The 22,142-nt window shown below is 53.9% G+C and overlaps 1 protein-coding gene across 5 annotated transcripts in view; it reads right to left on the reverse strand.

Annotated features, from left to right (window-relative positions):
• The window catches only part of TOP1MT (DNA topoisomerase I mitochondrial), a 31,749-nt gene extending 14,052 nt beyond the window's left edge, over positions 1-17,697 (reverse strand). For 3 of the 5 annotated variants that reach the window (XM_070481774.1, XM_070481772.1, XM_070481773.1), the window contains exons 1-8: positions 17,494-17,697; positions 17,064-17,163; positions 16,498-16,568; positions 13,746-13,812; positions 12,092-13,119; positions 5,147-5,262; positions 2,527-2,648; positions 277-399 (exon numbers count right to left, since the gene is read on the reverse strand). In XM_070481774.1, the coding sequence (XP_070337875.1) occupies positions 277-399; positions 2,527-2,648; positions 5,147-5,262; positions 12,092-13,119; positions 13,746-13,812; positions 16,498-16,568; positions 17,064-17,163; positions 17,494-17,558 (1,692 nt within the window). In that variant the 5' untranslated portion in view covers positions 17,559-17,697. Of the gene's footprint in view, positions 1-276; positions 400-2,526; positions 2,649-4,803; positions 5,062-5,146; positions 5,263-12,091; positions 13,120-13,745; positions 13,813-16,497; positions 16,569-17,063; positions 17,164-17,493 lie in introns of those variants that run through there. The other 2 variants (XM_070481775.1, XM_070481776.1) reach the window with 2 other exon arrangements.
• Between the last annotated feature and the right edge of the window lie 4,445 nt (positions 17,698-22,142).

Raw genomic sequence — 22,142 nt, forward strand, 5'->3', positions numbered from 1 at the left:
TTGTCACCCGTGCTCTGGGAACACTGAAGTACTTCTTAAACCGATTTAGAGACACATAACTCGAAAGTGATAGAACAGAATGATTGAGGCCCCTGAACTCCATCTTCTCAGGGGACCCTCGTCTAGAAGAACCCCATAGGAAACAGCTTTATGAGATGATGCGGTCGTTTATTCAGCCTGCATGTGAGGCCACGTGCACACCAGCAACCCCGCGCCCTAAGGCCCCAGGAGCCTGACTGGGCCTGGAGCGGCTGCTCGGGGCCCACGCAGTCTGACCTGTTTCTCCTCCCTGGACAGGGCTTTCCGGGCTGCAGTCTTGTCCACAAAGTATCTGTGGATCTCTGTGAAGTCACACTTGTCCAGGTGCTTGATGATTTTCCTCTCTTCTGCTGTCATTTCCTGCACCAAAACCACAGATGTACACACTTTCGTCACCTAAAGCAGGCATGTTCATGATTGGAATGCCGACATCACTCACATGGGTGTCAGGGACCCTTTCCCAACCTCCCCCCCCCAGCTAGGGGCCCATTCCACAGGGACAGTCGTGACATCCCAGGAGGAGGAGGAATGGACTCTGGGCAGACAGCACCAAGGCCACCCCACTGAACTAACAGCCTCCACAGCCATCCCACCAAGAGCGGCTTTTCAGGCAAGAGGGCAGGTGGTGAGCCCCAAGGTCCTGAGCTTCCTCCTGGTGGCTTTCTGAGCTGGCCCACGTGGCCTCCTCTGAAGAACAGCCCCCACCCAGGCTGCATGTGGACTGTGGACACGTGGACAGGACTAACGGCGTCCCTCACTCACTATTCAGGTCCTGCCCGCTTTGCACCACTATTACACAGATGTATTGCAGACCTGCATCTGTGCATCTCTGCCTTCATCGTTGTCAGTGATTGAAAGAAGCACTGACAGAAGAACAAAGCTAGACAACCAGCACAACCAGACTCAAGCCTTCCCCCAGAGCTGCAGGCACGAGGGCAGCGTGGTGCTGGCATCGAGGCCGAGGAGCAGAATCCAGACAGACCCAGATGTGGACGGACAGGAAAGCAGGGCCTTCAACAAGCGGTGCGGGACCGTAAGACACCACATGCAGAGAAGGCGCTCCGGGCTGCACCTCACAGCAACCCAAATCAGCTCAGGTGTTGACCTAAGTGCACACAAACCTACAATAAAAACTGAAACTTTAAAACTTCAAGAAAACAGCTCAGAAAAACCTCTGCGGTCTCAGGTTAAGGCAAAGGTTCCTCGACATGACACCAAAACACAATTTACTACAAAAAAGAATACATGAGACTTCCCAACATTTAAAACTCCTGACCTTCAAAAGACACTGTTAAGAAAATGAAAACATAAGCCATAGACTGGGAGAAAATATTCACAAATCATATCTTTGATCAAACACTGCTAAACTGAACTGACCAATGAAACTTTTCTCTTCATCCAAAGAGAGAAGGTGAGACGGCCACAGACTGCGGGACAAGATCCACACTCCATGCATCTGACAGAGAACCTGCATCCAGAAGACATCACGAAAAACTCCTACAGACCAGTAAGGAATATGCCAGCAACTCAATTTTTTAATGAACATAAGTTCACAAAAGGAAATGGGAAAATAAGCACACAAGAAGATGCCCCCATCTCTGGTCATTAGGGAAAAGCAAGGTCAAGCCACAGTGAGCCCACCGCACTCCCCAGCCTGGTGACACCGCAGGCCCTCTGCAACCCCGCACACATGCTGAGAATGCACGTGGACAGGCGCAGGGGAACACTGCATGGCGCTTTCCAGTACAGCCAGACACAGACAGCCTGTGACCCAGCCTCCCACCCTTGGTCCCTGCGAAGAGGTCAGTGCTCGAGTCCACACAACGACCTGGGCCAGAATGTCCTTGGCAGCTTCCCTTGTGACAACCAAAACCCAGAAAGGACCCAGATGCCCGACGATGGAGAAATGGACACGTGGTGTGTGTGCCCACAGTGGAGCACGCCAGCAACAGCCAGCACCCTGGGATGGACTGCGCTGGTGTCACGCTGAAAGAGGTCCTGGGAAGGGCCTTGGAGCGTTCTGCCATTCTCTGTGTGGAGTCCCAAGGGTGCATGCACATGGGAAACTCAAATGAGCTGTTTGCCAAGATTAGTGCAGACTCATGCCTAACTCAATTTTCTAAAATAAGAAAACAGCCTTAACATAGCACCTTATCTTCAAAGAACTTCCTGCCAAATGTTTGTTTCCTGAGGGCCAGAAGGTGCCACTCCTGGCCTCCTGCCATCTCTCCTTCTGAGAGCCATCCCTGTCCTTGCAGCTGTACCTGGGGCAAGGTCAAGACAAATCTGGCTCGCTCCCTCTGCCTGCCTCTCCAGCGGCTCCTGAGAGAGGAGAGGCCGGGCAGGGCAATGTCGACAGAGCACTAGGCCATCTGAGAAAAGAGGGTGGCCAGCAAGAGCTCAGTCAGGCCACGAGAGGCAGCAGCTGACGGCACCTGGCCCTGGTGTGGGGTCCAGGACAGCTGTCGCGCTGCCCACAGCACGTACCTTCCGCCAGTCACTGAAGAAATTATTTTGGAAAACTTCTTTTGTTGTATATTCATGATCCAACATTTTCCCATAAAACGTGGCAACCTCCTCGGCTGCTAAGCTCAACTTCACGGGCTTTCCTGGGGACATGAGAAGATGTGCTGATGTAGGAGCCACCCTGCCCCACGCCCAGCCTGCATAACTCTGCTCTTTTAAATCACACTGTATTACATATTGAACCAAGAGCAAGGCATTCTAGTTTTTTTAAGCTCAGAAGCACATTCTAAATTTAAAAAGATTGGTGCCCCTGTGTCTGGGTGGCCACTGTAAGCATCCTCGAGTAGGTGCTGGAGCGTTGCGTTCTGCGGCCACCATTATTCACATTCTTCCTGCTGTAACATTTTATTTTGCTACCACACTTACATGGAAACTTATGGTTCAAGAACATGTGCAATTTTAAAGATTTCATTTTTCCTTTTTCTCCCCAAAGCCCCTCGGTACATAGTTGTATATTTTAGTTGTGGGTCCTTCTAGTTGTGGCATGTGGGACACTGCTTCAGTGTGGCCTGATGAGCGGTGCCATGTCCGCGCCCAGGATCCAAAGCGGCGAAACCCTGGGCCACCACAGTGGAGCGCGCGAACTTAACCACTCGGCCAGGGGGCTGGCCCCCTGCGATTTTAAAACACACAAATTTCCACATAATTATAAGCAAAATAAAAGTTAGTCTTCAAAGTAGAAAACATGAATAACTGTAGGTGTTGTGACCTTTTACACATCTTCACCTCTTTGCCCAACTATTTTCTACATTTTATTCTAAAATCAGCAAGGATTAAAGAGGCGTGCCAACGACGAACAGGCGTTTAAGCAGCGGGAACGTAACTGTGGGGGTGGGGTATTCATCACGAAGCTCCTCCAACTTTTCTGTATGTCTGAAAATTTTCATAACAATATGTTGGAAAACTACATATGCATTAGTTTGGTAATAAGGAAAAAGGCATTCATGATAAAACAGCAAAGTTCCTCCCCAAACTAGCTTCTCAGGAGGACGGAGGACACTATGAGCAGCCAAGGCCCAAGGGGCTCGGCTCCCCGTCCTCTGACCTGCAAACACGCCTTCTCTCCGGGACTGGGCCGGCGCAGGCCAGCCTTGGCTCCCACTTCCTTCCCATCTGGTGGAGGCAGGCTCTCCATGGAGCAGGAGAGGCAGAGGGGCAGCAGCCCGCGGCAAAGGGCTGCTCCAGGCACAGAGCTGGTGCAGCGAGGCCCTTGGGTTGCCTGCCGCAGTGCTGTTCCCACCAGGTGCCCACGCAGCAGTGACAGCACAGCCTGTCATGGAATTTACAGTCAAGCTCAGAGAAACAGATTCTAAGCCAAAAAGTACATCAACCAAGTTGCAGTAAGCAAGGAAAAAATGTGGCTGAGTCCTGGCTGAGCATCTACTGAGGACATGCCTGTGAGCGTGACTGGGCAGGAGCCCACGGGAGGTCACACAATTCTCCAGGTGGTAAGTGCTCCCAGAGCCCCAGCCATAGAGGGAGGCCTCCCTGCACGGCCGCCTTGCAGGAGGGGGACTTGCCAGCAGTCAGGGTGAGCCTGGAGGGGGCTGCACAGGAAACAGAGGAGCGGCGTGGCCAGGTTGGCCCACGCACAGACAGGGCGACTGCAGGTATCTTGGGGGCTTGTGTGTGCGTATACATGCATGGGTGTATGCGCCTGCACATGGGTGCCTGCATGGGGGCACACCTACGTGTGTGTGCGCACAGGCATGCGTTTGCACGTGAGTGCATGTGCCCATGTGCACACAGGTGCTGCTGAGGGCCTGGGCTGACCCAGGAGAGGAGGTCTGTCTTCAGGACTGCTCTAGCAGAGACGCAGAAAGTGGGCTGAAACAGGTAAAACCAGCAGCACAGGACCAGGCAAGAGCTCCTGCCACAGTGAGACGGCGAGCACGAGGGCCAAGGCAGCCATGGAGAAAAGGGCCCACTGACCCCAAGCCCTTGGGAGGAGTTGGACAAGTCCCACATTCTGACCCCCAGGGTGGCTCAGCGCTCACAGCCCTGCAGTACCCAGCCCAGTTTCTCATGAAGCAGCAGAAACTGGGACGCTGCGAGCAGTACAGTCCAAACAGCCAGGACGTAGAAACCTGGCCACGCCCAGAGGGCCAGTCTAGGACACAGCCCACACCAGCCTGGGGCACAGCAGGAAGGCAGGTGACAGAACTGGGGGACAGCGCACACCCCACCACACTTGGCCCACCGTGCGCCCAAGGTGTGTCCCCTCCAACTGCCAGCTACCTGTACACACCAGCGGTCTCTGAGAGGGTGCCAGGCTGCAGGTGCCCGAGGGAGCGAGGGAGGCTCTGAATCCCAGACCCAGCAGTGGCCTCTCCTGGAGCCTAAGCAAAGGTCCAGCACATCTCCCAGTGGCTGACCGTCTGACCGACGAGGAGTGCTGCCAGCACGGGGCGGCCCAATGCCAACTCCATAACCCTCCCCCCAGGGCATGCAGGCGGAGCGCCAGCAGGCGGAGCAGCACAGGCCAGAGGCAGCTCTCTGTCTGCTCCAGGTCAGCGGACACCACACTGCCTTCGCCCGCAGGCGCATGCGCTCCCCTCAGGTCACTGGGGCGGGTCCTCACCGTCATAGTAGAAGTGAACTCCATCAGGAAGGGGCTCGTATGAGGGAGCGAAGTACGGGCCTTTGTGCTCCAGCTGTTTCCATTTCACTCCATCTTGGCTCTTCTCCTCTTCCCACCTGGAGGACAAGATGAGAAGGTCTGCTTTTCCTCACACTGCACCTGCACCACGTGCCCGCCAGGGTCAAGCCTTTTCTGTGTGTCCCTCACGGACTCCCCTCTGTGACTCCACACAGGCGGGCGCTGTGGCCTCTACCACACAGCTGAGCAGGCAGGCAGTCAGCCTGCTAGGGGTAACCTCAGACCACAGTCCTAGTCCAGTGACCACACCTCCCTCTCCACCCAGCTCAGATGTGCACGAAGTGGCCAGTCAGCACAGGTGCATGAGCCCAGCTGTGGGGAAAGGGCAGGGGGACTCCTCCAAGGGCCGTGCCCAGCTCGGTCCCCTGAAGGCCAGCCCAGAGTCCCCCGGACCATCTCTGGAGGCCCCTCCTGGAGCCATGATGGTTTGCGCTTGCAACCATTTCCTCTGCTAAGTCAAGGCCCCGCTCGGTGCTGAAGAGCCCTGCCTTGGAGGCGCTGGGTGGAGGGGGAGGAGAGGGGCTGCCTGGACCACAGGGGAGCCGAGTCCCAGCCCACAGAGGAGAGGGAAAGAGCAGATGTCCAAGCAGAGAGGCGGCCCAGGGGTGCAAGCCTCAGGGACTCTAGGGAGAGGTCTGCTGTTGGCTGTGGGGACAACTTGTATGGCCTGACACATCCCCATGAAACTGGATGGACGTGACCTCTGAGGCTCCCTGCCAAGGTCCCAGCTGCAATCAGTCCCCAGATCTTCCTGAGATAGTGTGCCGTCTGCAGACAAGAGCCAGCCCCGGAGGCAGATGGACAAGGCCCCATATGGCACCACACCAGGGCCAGACTCCACATGAAATCATCACCTATGCCCCAGGGACCGAGGGTCTGCTCTGGGCCAGCACCACACCAGGCCCCAGGGACACAGATGACCAACAAGCCCCTTCCCAAAGAACCTTAGAGAGGAAATCAGATGAATTCAGACAGACACACCTTGGCTAAGATGAAAGGGCAATGGGTGGGGGTGGGTGGGGGTGGGTGGGGGTGGGTGGGCAACCCTCTGCCAGCTCAGGTGCAGCTCTATGAAGAGAGCTGGGAGAAAAGCAACTCCCAGCATAAGGAACAGCAGGTGCAAAGGCCCCACATGGCAAGAGCTCAGCCTGACTGGCAGCACCAGTATGGTGAGCAGTGAAGGAGGAGGGCAGAGCAGGAAAAGCACTCCCGTGTGGCAGGGCACAGCCTTCCAGACAGGCGGACACTGCTCTCGGCACTAGCCAAGAAGGCAGGTAACCTGCTCAGCTCGGACACCCGGGCACGGGGAGACCCACGCTTAGCCCTGAGCACAGGCAGCTCATAGATTCAGCTACGAGCAGCAGGAAGTCTCCGAAGGGTTGGAGACGGAAAGGGACATGGGAAGACACATCTGTGAGAGGGTCCTGCTGGCTGTTTCTGCAAGGAGAGATCAGGCAGGAGAGCAGGGCAGAGGGGCTGCATCTGGGTGGAGCCTGTAACCTGAGAAGTTGAGGGTTTAAGAACACTCTGGAGTAGAATCCAGAGGCTCTGGTGATCGAGTTAGGTGGTGAGGGATAACAGAGGGGAGCCCCCTGAGGCCCTTCCTGGGGTTGGGGAGGGGGGTAAGGGAGCGGAAGAGCCTGTTGAATTCTGGGAGGTCACCCGCCACACGAGATGGCACCACTGTCTCAAGGTTGTTGGATCCTTACCCCACCACCCTGTTCCAGCGCATCTAGGGTGGCGCTGATGGTGCACTGTAAGTGCCGCTAAGGATGTAAACTAAGATAATGCTGTCTTATCAAATCAATGGAAGATGCATCCATTTTCAGATACCAAAAACCTGTGTGCACCTTGGGAGTGCCAGGCAGTAAGGGGGCTGAGCATTCACCACGTACTAGGCACCATGCTGAATCCTTCCCAAAACCTCCACTTCAGACAAGCATCCTGAGGTCAAGGTCTGTGAGTGGGATCTTTGCTCATGTCCTGCCCTTGCCACTCACTGGAGCACTGCACACCTCAGTGACATTCTTCTGTCCCTCCACAGACTCCGGGACCAAGCACTGCCACAAGAAGCAAGCTCATTCTGAAAGGGAGATCTCCCTCCAACCTATTTACCCAATCTCGTGCAGCTGCAATTCAGCAGCTCTTTCTGGAATGCATCTGCAGAGGGAGGTGCGCCAGCTGTGCAGGCCCACTGTCTTCCCAGGGCCCCTCCTCCCCTCCCTCGGCTCCTTCGGCCCATCGTGCTTGTGCTGGCCTTCCTCCTCAGCAGAGCCTGAGCTCCCAGAGGCAGACAGGGCCTTCCTGCTGTGTGGCCTTGGGCGTGTTTTGGCTCCTTGGCTGTAAAATGGATGAACTGATAGTACTCAGGTCACACCCAGGCAGGGCTGACCAGACCACTGTGAGTCACTCAGGCACAAACGCACTAAGTTTGCAACATGGGAACTCTGATGCCTGGCAGGTGGCAACCCCCCCCAACTTCTTGGAAAAGCGGCATCTCACGTAGAGGGGAACCCACGTCATGCCCGCTATTTAACCCCTGACCCCTGTACACACCTGCAGGACCTCTGCCCCATGTGCCCCAGGGCGGAGCTTGGGAGCACTGGCGCAGAAACAAGCCTTAGCAGGGAACACAATGGCCACTAAGGGGGGACTGGACACGTGGTATGTGCCCACGAAGGAATGAACGAAGCCCAGCTTCTGGAAACACGGAGGAACTGAGAAGCCAGCGTGGGATGAAAGAGCCAGCGTCAGACCAGACATGAAATCCAAAACCAAACACTACAGCGCTTAAGCCAGGTGCAGCTACATAAGCAACGAATCTCAACAAACCGAAAAAAAGAACCAATAGGGGAAGAAACTCCCAAATGGGGCACCCTCCCGGGATGGGAGGAGCGGTGAGACGGGGCGGGGCCTGCACCTCCTGGGACAGGACGTCCAAGGGTGGAGTCAAGAAACAGCACGTGCTGCCTCTGTGCTCTCGAATTACATTTAGGGAAACTCAAGAGCAAGGCCAGCCGCAGGGCCTGTGCTCCCCTGAGGGTGCTCTGTCCCTGGCCCAGAGGAGCGGTCAGGGAGGACCCGGTGTGCCCGCCCTGACTCCCCTGCCCGGTGTCCTCGGCCGCCTTACCTGGCTCTGCTGCCCGGCACTCCCACCCTCCGGCCCTCTGCGCAGCGCGGGGATGCGGGGCGTTCCTGCGCAGCCTGCTCCTTGCCCTCCCCAGGAGCAGGAACCGCAGGAGCTCGCCGACCCCGGCCCCCGCGCGTGCTCCGTGGACGTGGCCTGGTGAGTGCGCCCACCTGGGCTCTTCCGCCAGCGCTGGGAGGGACATCTCCCAGGCACAGGCAGCTGCACTGGCAGGGCCACTCCGGCCGCTGTCCCCTCATCCCTGTTTCCCTGTGCACTTGGTCCAGCCTCCTGACGCACTGGCCCTGAATCCAAGTCCAGTCTCGCCCCCTTTCGTCCCCACGTCCCAGCCCAGAGGTGCTGGGATGCTCACCCGGGCCACACGATGAGCCTGAGGCTCCCACGAAGGCAGCGCTGGGAGAGGCCCAGGGCCGCACACAGTAGGCACTGCATAAACACCTAGGAGCACATTTTCAGCGCTGGAACGCCACATTCCCTGCCCCACAGAGGTCCTAAGGGCACCTGGCCCTCCATAAACATATGCTCGCCCTGTACACCACCCTAGACACGGGAGAGGGATGCCTCCACACTGTCAGAGGGCCCTACTGTGCCACAGACAAGTGAAGCTGTGTGAGGACACAATGGACAAAATGCCAGCACAGCCAGAACACAGACACACCTTCCATCCAGGCCCAAGTGGCCTCCCAGAGAAGGTGCCTCTTGACAACTCTCCCTACAAGTCCTGTAACACAATCCTGGCTGACCAGCCTCTCACCCCTCACCCCTGCACGTGCTGAAACCTCCCTCCACGCACTCACTGTCCCTGGGCTTGACCCCCCCTTCCCCCTGAGCAGCGCGGCCAAGCTATAAGCCCTACAGAGCAAATCCTGGTCAGGAGATGGACACGGCGCTCACCTGGCGCCCGGAGCCAGCCCGCCGCACAGCCCCACCACTTGTCCACCTCAGGCAGGTGTCTGACTCTCCTGCATCTCGGTCTCTGTAAAATAGGGCTTAGGGACTGCAGGAAGCAGACGAGCGTAGGTGGCAGTGTCCACACCTAGTGCACACGGCAGGCCCAGGCATACGCGCTGTGATCACCTAGGGGATATTTAACAGAGACAAGCTCGCCTGTGCACCCTCGGTAACCCTCACTACTGCCACCAGTTCTTCAGTTCCCACTCCCACCTCGTGGCTGGAAGCACTGGCACAGAGCTGCATGGCCGCAACGGCTGGATCTCAGCACCCAGACACATTAGGACGGCAGCAGCAAGGCATCTGACAGACCACCTTACACCAGGTGTGTTTAGAGGTTTGCATATATTCTCTCTTATAATCCTTCTAAAACCAGGAAGGAAATTCCACACATGCCCACCACTCCTGCAACAGAATCCTGCGGCCATTTTGCTTTCAAATTCAGACCACTTAGGCTTTGTAAATGGGGACGTGGCAGGACAAAAACCCTAAGATCTACAAACAGATGAAGAAAAAGCACCTGACAAAATCCAACAGGTTTTCATGATAAAAATAGAAAACACACTTAACAAACTAGGAGTAGAAAGGAACTTCCTCAACCCGAGAAAAAGAAGCTACAAAACCCACAGCCACGTCATACCCAAAGGTGAAAGACCACACTGTTCCCCAGGACCAGAACCAGACAATGGCGGGTCTGCTCTCACCACTGCCGTTCCACACAGTCCTGGGGGTTCCAAACAGAGCACAGAGGCACGAAAGAGAAACAGAAGGCGCCCGAGTCGGACAGGAAAAGTAAGCTGCCTCTACTTGCAGACAGCAGGACACTGTAGACAGAAAACCCAAAAGACTCCACAAGAAAATTACTGAATCTAATAAATGACTTCAACAATGTTGCAGGGTATAAGATCAACATCCAAAAATTAGCTTTGTTTCTTTACACCTGCAACGAGAAACCTGAGAAGAAAATTAAGAAATGACTCCATTTATAATAGCACCAAAAAAATAAAATAGCTAGGAATAAATTCAACTAAGGAGGTCAAAAACTTGTATGCTGAAAACTATAGAACATTGCAGAAAGAAATTAAAGATGATCTAAATAAACAGAAAGTTGTCCCATGTTCATGGTTTGGAAGACGTCATTTTGCTACAATGACAACATTCCCCAAAGTGATCTACAGGCACAACACAGTGCCCACCAAAATTCCAGCTGGCATCTCTGCAGAAATTGACAACCCAATCCTAAAACTTATAGGAAAATATGAGGGATCCACAAAACCAGAAACAATCTTGAAAAAGAACTAAGTTAGCAGACTCACACATTCAGATTTCAAAACTTATTATAAAGTTTCAGGAATCAGGACAGTGTGGTGTTGGCATAAGGACACACAGGTAAATCAATGGAGCAGAACCAAGAGTTCAGAAATAAACCCATACATCCATGGTCAACTGATTTTCCACAAGGGTGCCAAGACCACTCAATAGGAAAAAAACAGCCTTTTCAACAAACGGTGCTGGACCATCCACGGGCGAAGAATGCAGTTGGGCACCACATGCGAAAGTCAAATCAACATGGATCAAAGACCTGAAACTAAAACCATAAAACTCTCAGGAAAAAACATAGGCGTAAACCTTCATGAGCCCGGATTAAATAAAGGGTGTTCTAAATGACATCAAAGCTACAAGCGACCAAAGACAAAACAGCTAAATTGGAACGAGCAAAGGATCTAAACTGACATTTCTCCGAAGACGACATACAAATGGCCAATGAGCATGTGAAAAGACGCTCACATCACTAGCCATCAGGAAGACGCAAATGGCCCCACAATGAGAGCCCCCCTCAGAACCCTTCACGTGTGTCCTCATACTTAACAGCAACTCCACGCAGCAGGTACGCACAACACCATTTCATATACAAGAGAAACAAGACTCAGAAAGTTTAAGTAACTTCCCCAGAATCAAACAGCTGCTGAATGTGGGAGCAGATACCAAGAAAGACCTTTCTGACCCCGAAGCCGCAGACCCACTTGTGGTCTCCTCCACAGGGTATGAGGCAGCGCTGTCCAGCAGAAATGGGACACGAGCCACACAGGGCTTTTAAATCGTCTAGAAGCCCTATTTCCAAAAGAAAAGGTGAATTTAACTTTAGTAATACACAGCAGTTCAACCATTATATCCAAAATATTGTCATTTCAATGCATAATCAATGTGAAAAATTAATGAGTTACTTTACATTCTCTTTTTCAAACTAAGTCTTTGAAATCAGTGTGCACTTCACACTCACACCACATCACAACTGGAACCAGCCAGATCTCAGGCCCTCGTTGCCACAAGTGGCTGATGGTGGCCAGCTGCCATATGGGATGGCGCAGGTGTGATGGTTAATTAAGGTAACGGGGTCCAAAGTCTGCTCCTCTGCTTAGCAGCTGTGTGACCATGGGCAAGTTACTTAACTTCTCTGTACCTTGGCTTCCTCATGTGAAAAATGGAGAGAACAGTAGTGACCTCATCAAGGACTGGGCAAAAGCAACGCAGACGCAGAGCGAGAGCTTCATGGAGGCCGCTCACTGGTACCCGGGAAAACCTCCATTTCCGAAGCTGCCGCTGCACTAGGGCATCCTGGAGTTACCCATCACACCTCCCCGACAGGCCCCTGAGGGTGCCCGGGCTAGCCCTGAGGGTACACACCCCTTCCCACTGGCGCCCACAACCTGAGAGCTGCCAGGATGTCCCTGGCCTTGAGGGGAGGGGACAGGACAGGCGGGACGTACCATCTCCACTGGCCTGCTTCCTCCTTCTCCTGCCCTTTCGGGGCCTCCGCGTCCCTCTTCTTTTCTCGCCCTCTGCATGTCCCCACGCCAACCAGCTGCTCCTGCTCTTGCGGCAGCTCCTTGCCTCTGCCCTGCTTCATGCCGCCCTGCTTCTTCTTTTCTTTCAGCTTTTTCTCTTCTCGAGTCTTCCTTGGGAAGCCTCCCAGCCCGGGGGCAGTGGCGGGGACCACCTCCTGGCCGGCTCCTTCCTCCCCCGCAGGGCCGCATCCGTGGGCGCGCTTCATGCTCCCCTCCTCCATGAGCTTGGCTCTCTGTGGCCCCTGGTCTCCCCGTCTCTGATCCTTTGCTCCCCGGGCCCCCACCCCACCTGCAGTCTCCATCTTCCTTCTCCTGTCTATTCTGGGACGCTCCACCTGTGACTTGGACTTGTGACCATGGGCCTCCCCTCCTGCCTGGGTGTCCCCACCCAATCCTTCACGGGCCCCTTCCATGGCTCTGCTGGCCCCCGTGTCTTCCCCCTCCTCATCTGTCTGTCTCCTCCCCAGCAACCCTTCCGCTGTTGCCTTCCCTGCCGTAACTAGTTCTCTGTCCTCAGCCTGTGTTCCTTCTTTGGGGCTCCCCGCTCCTGTCTCCTTGTCCCCACTTTGCTCCCCCTTCCCTCTGGCTGCTGGCCTGCCCCCCGTTCCCTCAGGGCCCCCCTTCCTGCGGCTGGCGTCCCTGTGGTCCTTCTCCAGCCTCGATGCTTTTGAACACCTCCCAGCACGTTTCTCCTCAAGCCCTTTCAGCCTCTTCTCTTCCCACGTTTTTTCTTTAGTTTTCTTCTGTTTGCTTTTCATTTTCACCGGGCTCCCTTCCCGGTTAGCATCTCCTTGCTCACTGTCTCCCTCTCCGAGGGTGCTGCGTGGCAGGGCCTTAATGCCTTCCTTCCTGCCCAGCACAGCCTGCAGGGGCCCGTCCCCAGAGACCATCTCACATCCACCAAGGGCCAGCTCCATTCTGTCTTCAGGGCCTCCTCGTGGCCTCGGAACCTTGCCCAGAACAGAGAGAACACGTCATGAGCGGGCCCCGGGCAGCGCCCGCCCCAGGTCAGAGACGAGGTGGGAGGCCCACGACGAGGCAGGCTGGCCACCACTCGGAGCTCACAGGGAGGGAAAAGGGACCAGAGAGCACACACAACCCTGCAGGACGGCTTCCCAAGACACTGCACACGCCCTACCACTGCCCACAGGGACAGCCCTCAGGGGGCCTCCAGACCGAGGCCATGGGTTTCTAAGCGCCTCCGACTGAGCTTTGGGAAACAGCTTTGGTGTCTCAGCCCTTGTCAGGAGTGGAACGAGGGCAGCACGTGGCAGGCTTGGGGCTCCTCCCGCTCCAGGGCAGGCATAGGCCACGCCACCGTCTTCCACCCCACCCAGGCTCACCCGCCCCCAGGTACAAACACCATCAAGTGGGGGCACAGGGAGGAAGAACTATTCCAAGGCCACTGCCCCCATCGAGGCTCTACCAACTTATTTCACAATAAATTCCTATTAGAAAGTTAGACATTAAGTTCATTCACTGTCTTCTTATGTTTGCAAGAATAAACATCCTGCCAGGCACGAGTGCCTATAAATCACTGACAACGGTCCTGAGAACCACACTTTAGGATGCTCACTTGGCTTTTTTTCTTGGATGGCTTTTCATGGTTATTTGTCTTCACTGGCTTGGTGGTCTGTGCAGATCTGGAATACAAATTTATACATAAATATGTAAAGCTGCTGCTCACTTAGAAAGCCTGCCATTTTAAAAATGGGGAAAAGATTCAGAACAATCCTGTAGAAGTCTCTAATCTCTTTAACGAACTTTTTTTTAAAGATTGGCACCTGAGCTAACAACTGTTTCCAATCTTCTTTTTTTTCCCCCCTGCTTTTTTCTCCCTAAATCCCCCCAGTACACAGTTGTATATTTTAGTTGTGGGTCCTTCTAGTTGTGGCATGTGGGATGCTGCCTCATTGTGGCCTGATGAGTGGTGCCATGTCTGTGCTCAGGATTCGAACCCTGGTCCACCGAAGCAGAGCGCATGAGCTTAACCACTCGGCCACGGGGCCAGCCCCAAACTTTTTTCTTTTTAAAACAGGCTTTGGTAAATATGACAGTTAATCCATGAGCAGGGGAGTGAACGAGCCCGACTCCAGGTGGCGGAAGCTGCGAAAGCATCTCTGGCCGTCTCCTGCCTATAAGAGCCTGCCTGGGGCCACAGGGACAAGGGACGGCAGGGCCAGCTCCCTGTCATCCAGTAGGTCCACCCCTCCCCCCATCAATACCACAACTGTCTTGGAATCATCCATCTGGAAAAACAGTCCTTCAGAAAATACATTTAGAAACAAAACCCAAACTAAACGGAGAGACCCCTCCAAAACCTGTAGGGCAACAGGGCCCTGCCGGGGGACCCAGGCACAAGGTAATGGTGGCCAGGCATGCCCACTCATTGGCTGACAGATCACCTACAAACAGTTGCCTTTGCACGCACTAGGATGGCTACAGCAAAAAGAGAGAAAATAACAAGTGTTGGCAAGGATGTGAAGAAACTGAATTCTCTGTACGTTGCTAGTAGGAATACAAAATGGTGGAGCCATTTGGAAAACAGTCTGGCAGTTTCTCAACAAAGCAAATATAGATTTGCCATTAAGACCCAGCAATTCCACTCCTAGATATTCAAACACATACTTGTGCGTGAACGTTCACAACATTTACAGTATTGTAAATATGCAGAAATATTTACAAGAGTCGAAAGGTGGAAATAACCCAAAATGTCCATCAACAGATGAATGGATAAGCAAAAAGTGGCCTATGCCTACAATAGACTATTTTCAGCCATAAAAGGAATGAAGTACTGATGCACGCTATGACATGGATGAATCTTAAAAACATGCTAAGTGAAAGAAGCCAGACACAAAAGGACAAATACTCTATGATTCACTTATATGAACTATCCAGAATAGGCAAATCCATAGAAATTGAAAACAGATTAGTGGTTGTCGGGCTGGGGGAAGAGGGAAATAAGGGGTATGGAGTTTCCTTTCAGGATGATGAAAAAGTTCTAGAATTGTTAGATAGTGGTGATGGTTGCACACGTTTGTGAATGCACTTATTATCACTGAATTATACACTTTAAAATGGTTAAGATAATGAATTCTATATTATATAGATTTTATCACAATAAAAATAACACAAAAAGAATGTTTTCATAACTTTCTGAAATTTTCCATGAGAGAAGGAGAGTTGGAACAGAACGTCAGGCACAGAGAGAAGTCCTGCCTCTGTCCGGAGCACGGAGGCTGCAACTGTCGGCCCATGAGCTACATCTGGGCCACACACATTTCTGTTTGGCCGGCCAAGCACTTTTGTAAAATTGCACCAACGTTTAACACTTGTGATATTTCAACATAAAAATTCCAATTTCTGCAACCTGAACAAAGCAGCGACGTGGACAGTGTGAGCCTACATAGAAGTCAACACACAGTGCACCGCAGTGAGGGAGATGGTGGGGCCTGTTGAAGCAGCACGCGGCGGGCGCAAAGGATGGCCTGCCTCCTCCTGGGGGAGCAGATTATAGGAACTTACTAGTAAGCAGGATTTGAGGTGACTCAGAGCAAACACCAAATTAAACAACTCCTGTGTTCCAAGGCCAGGAGCTTCGCTCAAAAATGGAAATACTATTGAAAACAACATAGCTCCAACTCCCTGATTCTAATGCAGATTCCATTCACCCTAACCCAACAGACAGATCCTCGCATCGAGCCAGGGATCCGTCTGCAGCATCAGAGTTTTCAAAAGCAAATCCTACTACAGTTTTTTCCATTCAGCTTTTTCTTTGTTCTGCTGGACAAAGGAAGCTTTTTACACTATCATCTGATACAAGAAAGTGGTAGAAAACAGAGAGGAGAGGTCAAGAAGGGTCAGCGACAACTGTCAGCCCAACGCCGTTTAAACTGTTTTGGTGCTACCCTTTGAAAAAGCTGTCGGTACACTGATTGTTACTAAGTTTACAATTAGTTCTGACAAGATCATTTATTCACAAGAAAAACAAACCAAAAGAAGGACCCACGGCAGCTGAGGGAGGGCTGGTGCTCAGGACATCACCCTCCATCTCTGCCTCTCACACGAACGTGCCAGAGATCGAGTCCCTCGCATCAGACAGCAGCTCACGTTCCCCACCATGCTACAGATCTACCGGATTCCTAACTTCCGTCTCAGTGAAAGCAAAGACGATAAAAACAGGGAGTGCAGGTCACAATTCCACTGCAAAGGCCAGAGTCTGAGGACAGAAGGTGATGTCACCCCCCCCCCACGGAGCTCGCCGCACCCCCCTCACCATCCCCACTTCCCCCCCTCCACACAGGAAAGGGACACAGAACAAACCTTACCTGATGGTAACACTACCCTGGCCTGGATTTTCTTTCGAAATGGAGAATGTACTTTCTTCTTTCAAGCACTGCTACAGGTCACAAGATAAGAGAGTTTATTTACTGAGAGCACGTCCATGTCACGATAAATGGTTAGAACTGCTGTTAAAATGCTAAGGAGACTGCCCCAATGTGTCCTGCATGTGGCCCTTGAGAAGACCAAACATGAAGACTGAGTGTGAGCAGGTCCAGGCCACTCTGACACCCAGCCAGCGGCTGCCCATTCCTTACAACTCAGCAAGAGGGTGGCAGCAGCCGGGTCAAAGGCTTCTGAGAGGTAAGAAGCCAAACCCATGCCCCTCAGGACTGAGTCCAACCCCACACACAACACAGAAAGCAGTGCACCTTCTGAAGTTGGAAATATATGTCCCTTACCATGAACACAAAGTACATGTTTTAAATTTTACCAATATGACATGAAAACTTAGAAAGACTTATGGGTAAAAAAAACACAAAGAATGCAACATATTGAAAACTGTGAGTTTAAAAGTGAAACATTAACAGTATGTGGAATAAAAGATTCAAACCTGGTCTTCCCCACATCTTCCCCGACTGGTTTGGTTTGGCTCCTTCACTTTCCGTTTCTTTGAGTTTTCTAGCTTCATCTGCTCGGTATTCTCTCTCTTCCTTTAATCAAAGAAATATTTTCATGTGACTCCCAAGGGAGGAAACGCAAAGCCAACACTGAAATGATGTCTTTGATGGGAAGAAACACAAACCTCACGGAAACGCAATCAGATCACCGCCTCCCTCTCCGTCTCCAGTCTGATAACAGACTCCCTGCTGGACACCACCTGGGCCGAGTCGGCGCACAGACGCTATTCACATCCCACCTTCCACCAGTGTGGGGATGGGGCCAATCAGACTACGTTGTTGTAAGAGCTGAGCCAGCCCCTTAACAAAAATCACAACTCGCCCAGCAAAGGCCACTTCTTCTTCCCAAAAGCATTCCATTACCTCGTGAGGGCAACCTTATCCTTCACTGAGAACTGCTTCAAATCGGACACCTCATCATCTCCCATCGCCTCTTCTTTATCTGTAACTGCGAATCCCCAACTGTAAGAAAACACATAGGGCTGTGACACATCACAGAGGACCCCAGGGCAAGTGGCAGGTCAGTTCTAAAGGAAGTGAGCCTGGACCCATGCGGCAGGGACATTCTACGGCCAGTCGCGCCTGCAGCTGGTGCTCCGGCCCGCTGAGTCTACATCTAAAACACAGCAACAGCAACTCACAGGAACCCACAACCAAGAGCACAGCAAAGGCACTCTGCTCATGAGTCTCCACTGGTTCTGACGGTCAGTACATAGTATTCATTCACGACCCCACCATTATACAATTAGTCTCTCTGGGAACAGTTTCAGTGAACAGGTCCTGAGCATCTTCTCGGGTTTTATATGTTGTCATGTTTATATTTTTAAATGTCACGATTAAGTATTTTGAATTCAGGCACAGACTCCCCGGAAAATAGCCCGTTTGCCAATTCTAGCTGACTACTTATCGCTTTAGATGCGTCAGACGAAAAGAAAAAGAAAAAAAGCTGAAAACTCGAGGTGTTACAAGATGAACACCAGCATGGTGAGGAGGGGGATGGCGGATCGGAACTCAGCGGACAACCGGGGCCCTAAGGTTAGTGGAGCTGGAGATTCAGGGGCCGGGCAGGAAGCCGGTTAGCGCATGCGGGCTTGGGGAGGGCTGGCACATCGACAGCGCCCCCTGCGGGGAGGAGCCCCCGGGGACAGGGCGGGATTTCCCCCTGTGAGGGCCAATCCAGGCCCTTCTCCTATGCAGCCTGCAGGGCAGCTGGTCAGGAGCAGGAGGCGCAGCCGGCCACTGGGTCGGGCACAGGGGGCGTTGGACACCGAGGGAAGGGGACAGGCGGACAAACACCCCAAAGAGAACAGGGCCACGGAGGGCACGGCGGGGGTCACCGACGCGAACGGGGTCGCTGAGGGCACAGCCAGAGCCCCCTCCAGGCCCCACCCGCCCCTGCGACAGCCCCTGCGCCCTCAGGCCGGGTCCAACCTCTTCTGCAGCTCTTCAAAGGCCCTGGGATCCCCCAAAGCAGCCGCACCAACGCCCACGGCAGCGCCCGGCGGCTAGTCACCGGGTCCGCGCGTGCGCAGCCGCCGCCACGTGCCGCGCCTCGACGCTGCCGCGGGGGCCGCCGGGAGAGCTGGCGGTGGAGGGGGCGGAGCTGCGCGGGGCGGGGGCGCATGCGCGGGACGCCAGGGGAGGGGGCGCTGACGCCCCCGCCCCGGTCTCCTGGGAACCGAGCTGCAGACCCCCGCCAGGCCCAGAGTGGTGGTGAAGCGTGTGGTCCGGAGTCGGCGCATCTGGAGGCCGCTGGGTCAGCGATCACCGGGCGGTGGGGCGGAGCTGGGCCCGCGAGAGAGGAGCCGGAGAGCGGGGCGTCGAGGCGGGAAGCCGGGGCTGGACCCCGCGGAAAGGCCCAGCGCCCGAGCACCCGCTCCGGGCCTCAGACCCCGGTTGCCGCGGGCTCGGCCTCGGGGTCCTCAGACGTGGATGTACCGCCCAGCCCTTTGCTGCTTTGAGCTCTGAACCGGGGACGTTTGAGAAGAGCGCAGGAGCAGGTTGTTGAACGGAGCCGTTCGGACGCTGCACCGGCCGGCTGGCGCGTGCCCACGGGGACGTTGGGCGTGCGAGTGTCCATCACCGTGAACGCGGCGTGCTGGGCCCCGGGGGAGTGCGGCAAGCGAGGCGTGCTCCTCGGTGTCGGCAAGGGAGGGGGTGCTAGAACCACATCTGGCCCACTGAGTCTGGAGAGACGGCTGGGAGCGGCGACATTCATCTGAGGCTGGGAAGTTCAGTAGATGTTGGCCAGGGCGGCAGAGTGGAGAGAGGACTCCAGACAGACAGGGAGCTGTGTGGATAAAGGCACAGCGAGTGGCTGCAAATGGTCAGGACAGTTGCAAGTGGGCCCGTGTGCACCGTGTGTGCAAGCGTCTGAGGTCGGGTTCCTGCAAAAGCAGACCCTTGGTGCAAATACTTTATTTGGGTGGTAGGCCCAGGAAGCACAGGTAGTGGGGTGGGGAAGTGAGACAGGGAAGGGAATGAGGCCAGCCCCAGGTGTACTGAACAGCAGGTTCCCGCGGTGGGCTCAGCCCCACTTGGAGCCTCAGAGGAACACACCTCCAGAGTGAATTAGGTCCCTGATCCATCCAGCACCTCCTGTCTGTCATTGGCTGGGGCTGCTTCTGGGCTGTCAAATCCCCGACTTCCAGTAAGCCCCAGGCACAGGCCGGCACACCTAGGCACTGAGAGAAGCCCTCAGGGAAGAGGTCGCAGGTGTCTGCAGGAGGAATTGGAATGCATGGGAATAGCCAGTGCCCAGGAGATGTGAGCAGGGCACTGAGAGCGTTGGCTAAAGTGTGTGCAAGTGCATGTGTGTGTGTGCATGCACCTGTGTGTGCATGTTGGAGTTGGGGAGGGGCCGGGGCGTGTGGATGCGATTGGGCAGGCACTGGGGGGCACTGTCAGCTTAGGTGAGATAATGTGTTTCCATTGCATTTTGCAGAGATGACTGGCCCTTGGTGGGCGAGATGGCTCATGGGGAGGCCTGCAGGAAACTGGACGCCTCATGCCAGTGGGAGATGGCAGTGAGGATGGCCAGCTGAGGATGGTGGAGGTGGGGACAAGAGGAATTGAGGATGGCACCCAAGGGTCCAGTTTGCATGGCCAGGTGGGTGGGGCTGTCTTCTGACCCTAAAACTGCATCACAGGAAAACCACCTAAAAACATACACTCGAGGAGAACAGAGCAGGCTATTTCAAAGGTGCTTTCTTACTCTACAATTTGGTGGTTTTACCAGTTGTAGTGCCTTTGTTTGAAGTTATTGAAGATGCCATTCCTGCCTTCTTAACAAATGGAAGTTAGGTAAATAGCTGTTTTCCTGCTTTGGTGAATAATGGCCAGACGGAAGCCTTCTGTCGTATAGACGGCTCACACTGCCGGCCAAGTGTGCGCTGTGGAAGCTTTGCATAAAGATGGCATCTAATCTACAATTGTGCCTGGATTTGCTAGAGCCCCACGGAGGCTGAACTCATTTTATTCAGAACGCCACAGGAACAATAACCAAAAAAGGATACCATGAAGGCAACATCTATCATATGCTTCTTAAAAAACCCCGTTGTCAGCATCAGTGACAATGGCATTACCGCTCAGTCACTGAGATTAAAAATTAGTCATACGTGGAAAATAGAAACAGGTTTTCAGGGAGAAGGAAGCTTTGGTTCCACTGAATAATGCCCCTTTTTTGCTTGGTAAATAAATGATGCATATTTTCTGATGATACATATTTTTGAGGGTGGCTATGTCTCGGTGGTCCCAGATTTGGGGTAAGAGCCTTGTTGTCAGTTGATTGGCTGGGCAAATGTCAAAAATATTTTATAAATTATATCCAAAGCTGTCTGACAACAAGGTATTCAGTAGTGACATCAGAGTTACCTCTCTCCAGAATCTGAATCTTTCTGGATTAGTTCACAAACGAATAAGTCCTTGGAATTAAGTTTTTTTTTTCTTCTACACATCGCAGGCTGTTGATGAGACACAATCATTATCCTAGGCACCATTTGACCACCTGTGCCCTCTCACCCCCCCCAAACCCTGGTTTAACCCAACCCTCCACCTTCTCAGCAACCACACACCAGCTGGGCCCCCTGCCCCACCAGGAAACCCCACCCCCCCATCCTAGCCCATTCTCCCCCTCCCCTCCTGTGACCTCCAGCACCCCTTCTCAGCCCATTCTCGCCCTGGCCCTTGCTTCCTATGTCACAGACATAGAAACAGTCCCCAGGGAGCCTCCACACCCTCCCAACCCCATGTGTGCACTGCCTGTATCCCCATTCCTCTACCTTCTCCTGTTACTGTGGTTGAACTATTCATACCTCTGTTAAAGGCCAGCCAGCTCCTTGGCACTCTCCTGACCCCACAACCAGGGACAGCACCAGTTTTCTGCTCCCCCTAGAGCAGAACTCCCCAGATGTGTGTCCACTTCCTTTGTTCACTTCCTCTCCTCTGGCTCACTTTTGATCCCCATCAAAGCAGCCTTTTGTCTGCACACGCACTGAGACGGCCCCCGGCAAGGTCTCCGCTGACCTCCAGCACATTCCGCAGCCTCGTCCTACTGACCATCAGCAGCACAAGGCAATGCATTGGTCCCTGGCTCTCCTTGGACCTCATCCTTCCCTGGGTCTCTGGGTCCTGTCTGGCCCAGTCCCTGCGGCTCCAGGCTGCCCTTCCTCTTCCTGACCACTATGGTGAACTGCCCAGCCCTCTGTCCATGACGGGTCTCTAGTGACCGCACAGCGCATGCACCCACACGTGGCTCTGCCTGCAGCCTCACGCCAGGCTCCAGCTCAGCAGCCTGCTCCACATCTCCCCTGGGCCGCCTGACGGACAGCTCCAGCCCAGCGTTTCAAAACCAAGCTCTCCATCTGCCCAAGCCTGTTCCTTCCAAATTGGCGCTGTCCGGTGGTCGCACTGTCTTTCTCCATGTTGCTCAGGCTGGAATTGTGGTGTCATTCTTCACATCCTGCGTTGAATCCATCAGCAAACCTTCAAACATATTCTCTGCCTGACTGCTG

Source organism: Equus asinus, chromosome 12 (genome assembly GCF_041296235.1).
Source record: "Equus asinus isolate D_3611 breed Donkey chromosome 12, EquAss-T2T_v2, whole genome shotgun sequence".
NCBI classification, from domain to species: domain Eukaryota; kingdom Metazoa; phylum Chordata; class Mammalia; order Perissodactyla; family Equidae; genus Equus; species Equus asinus.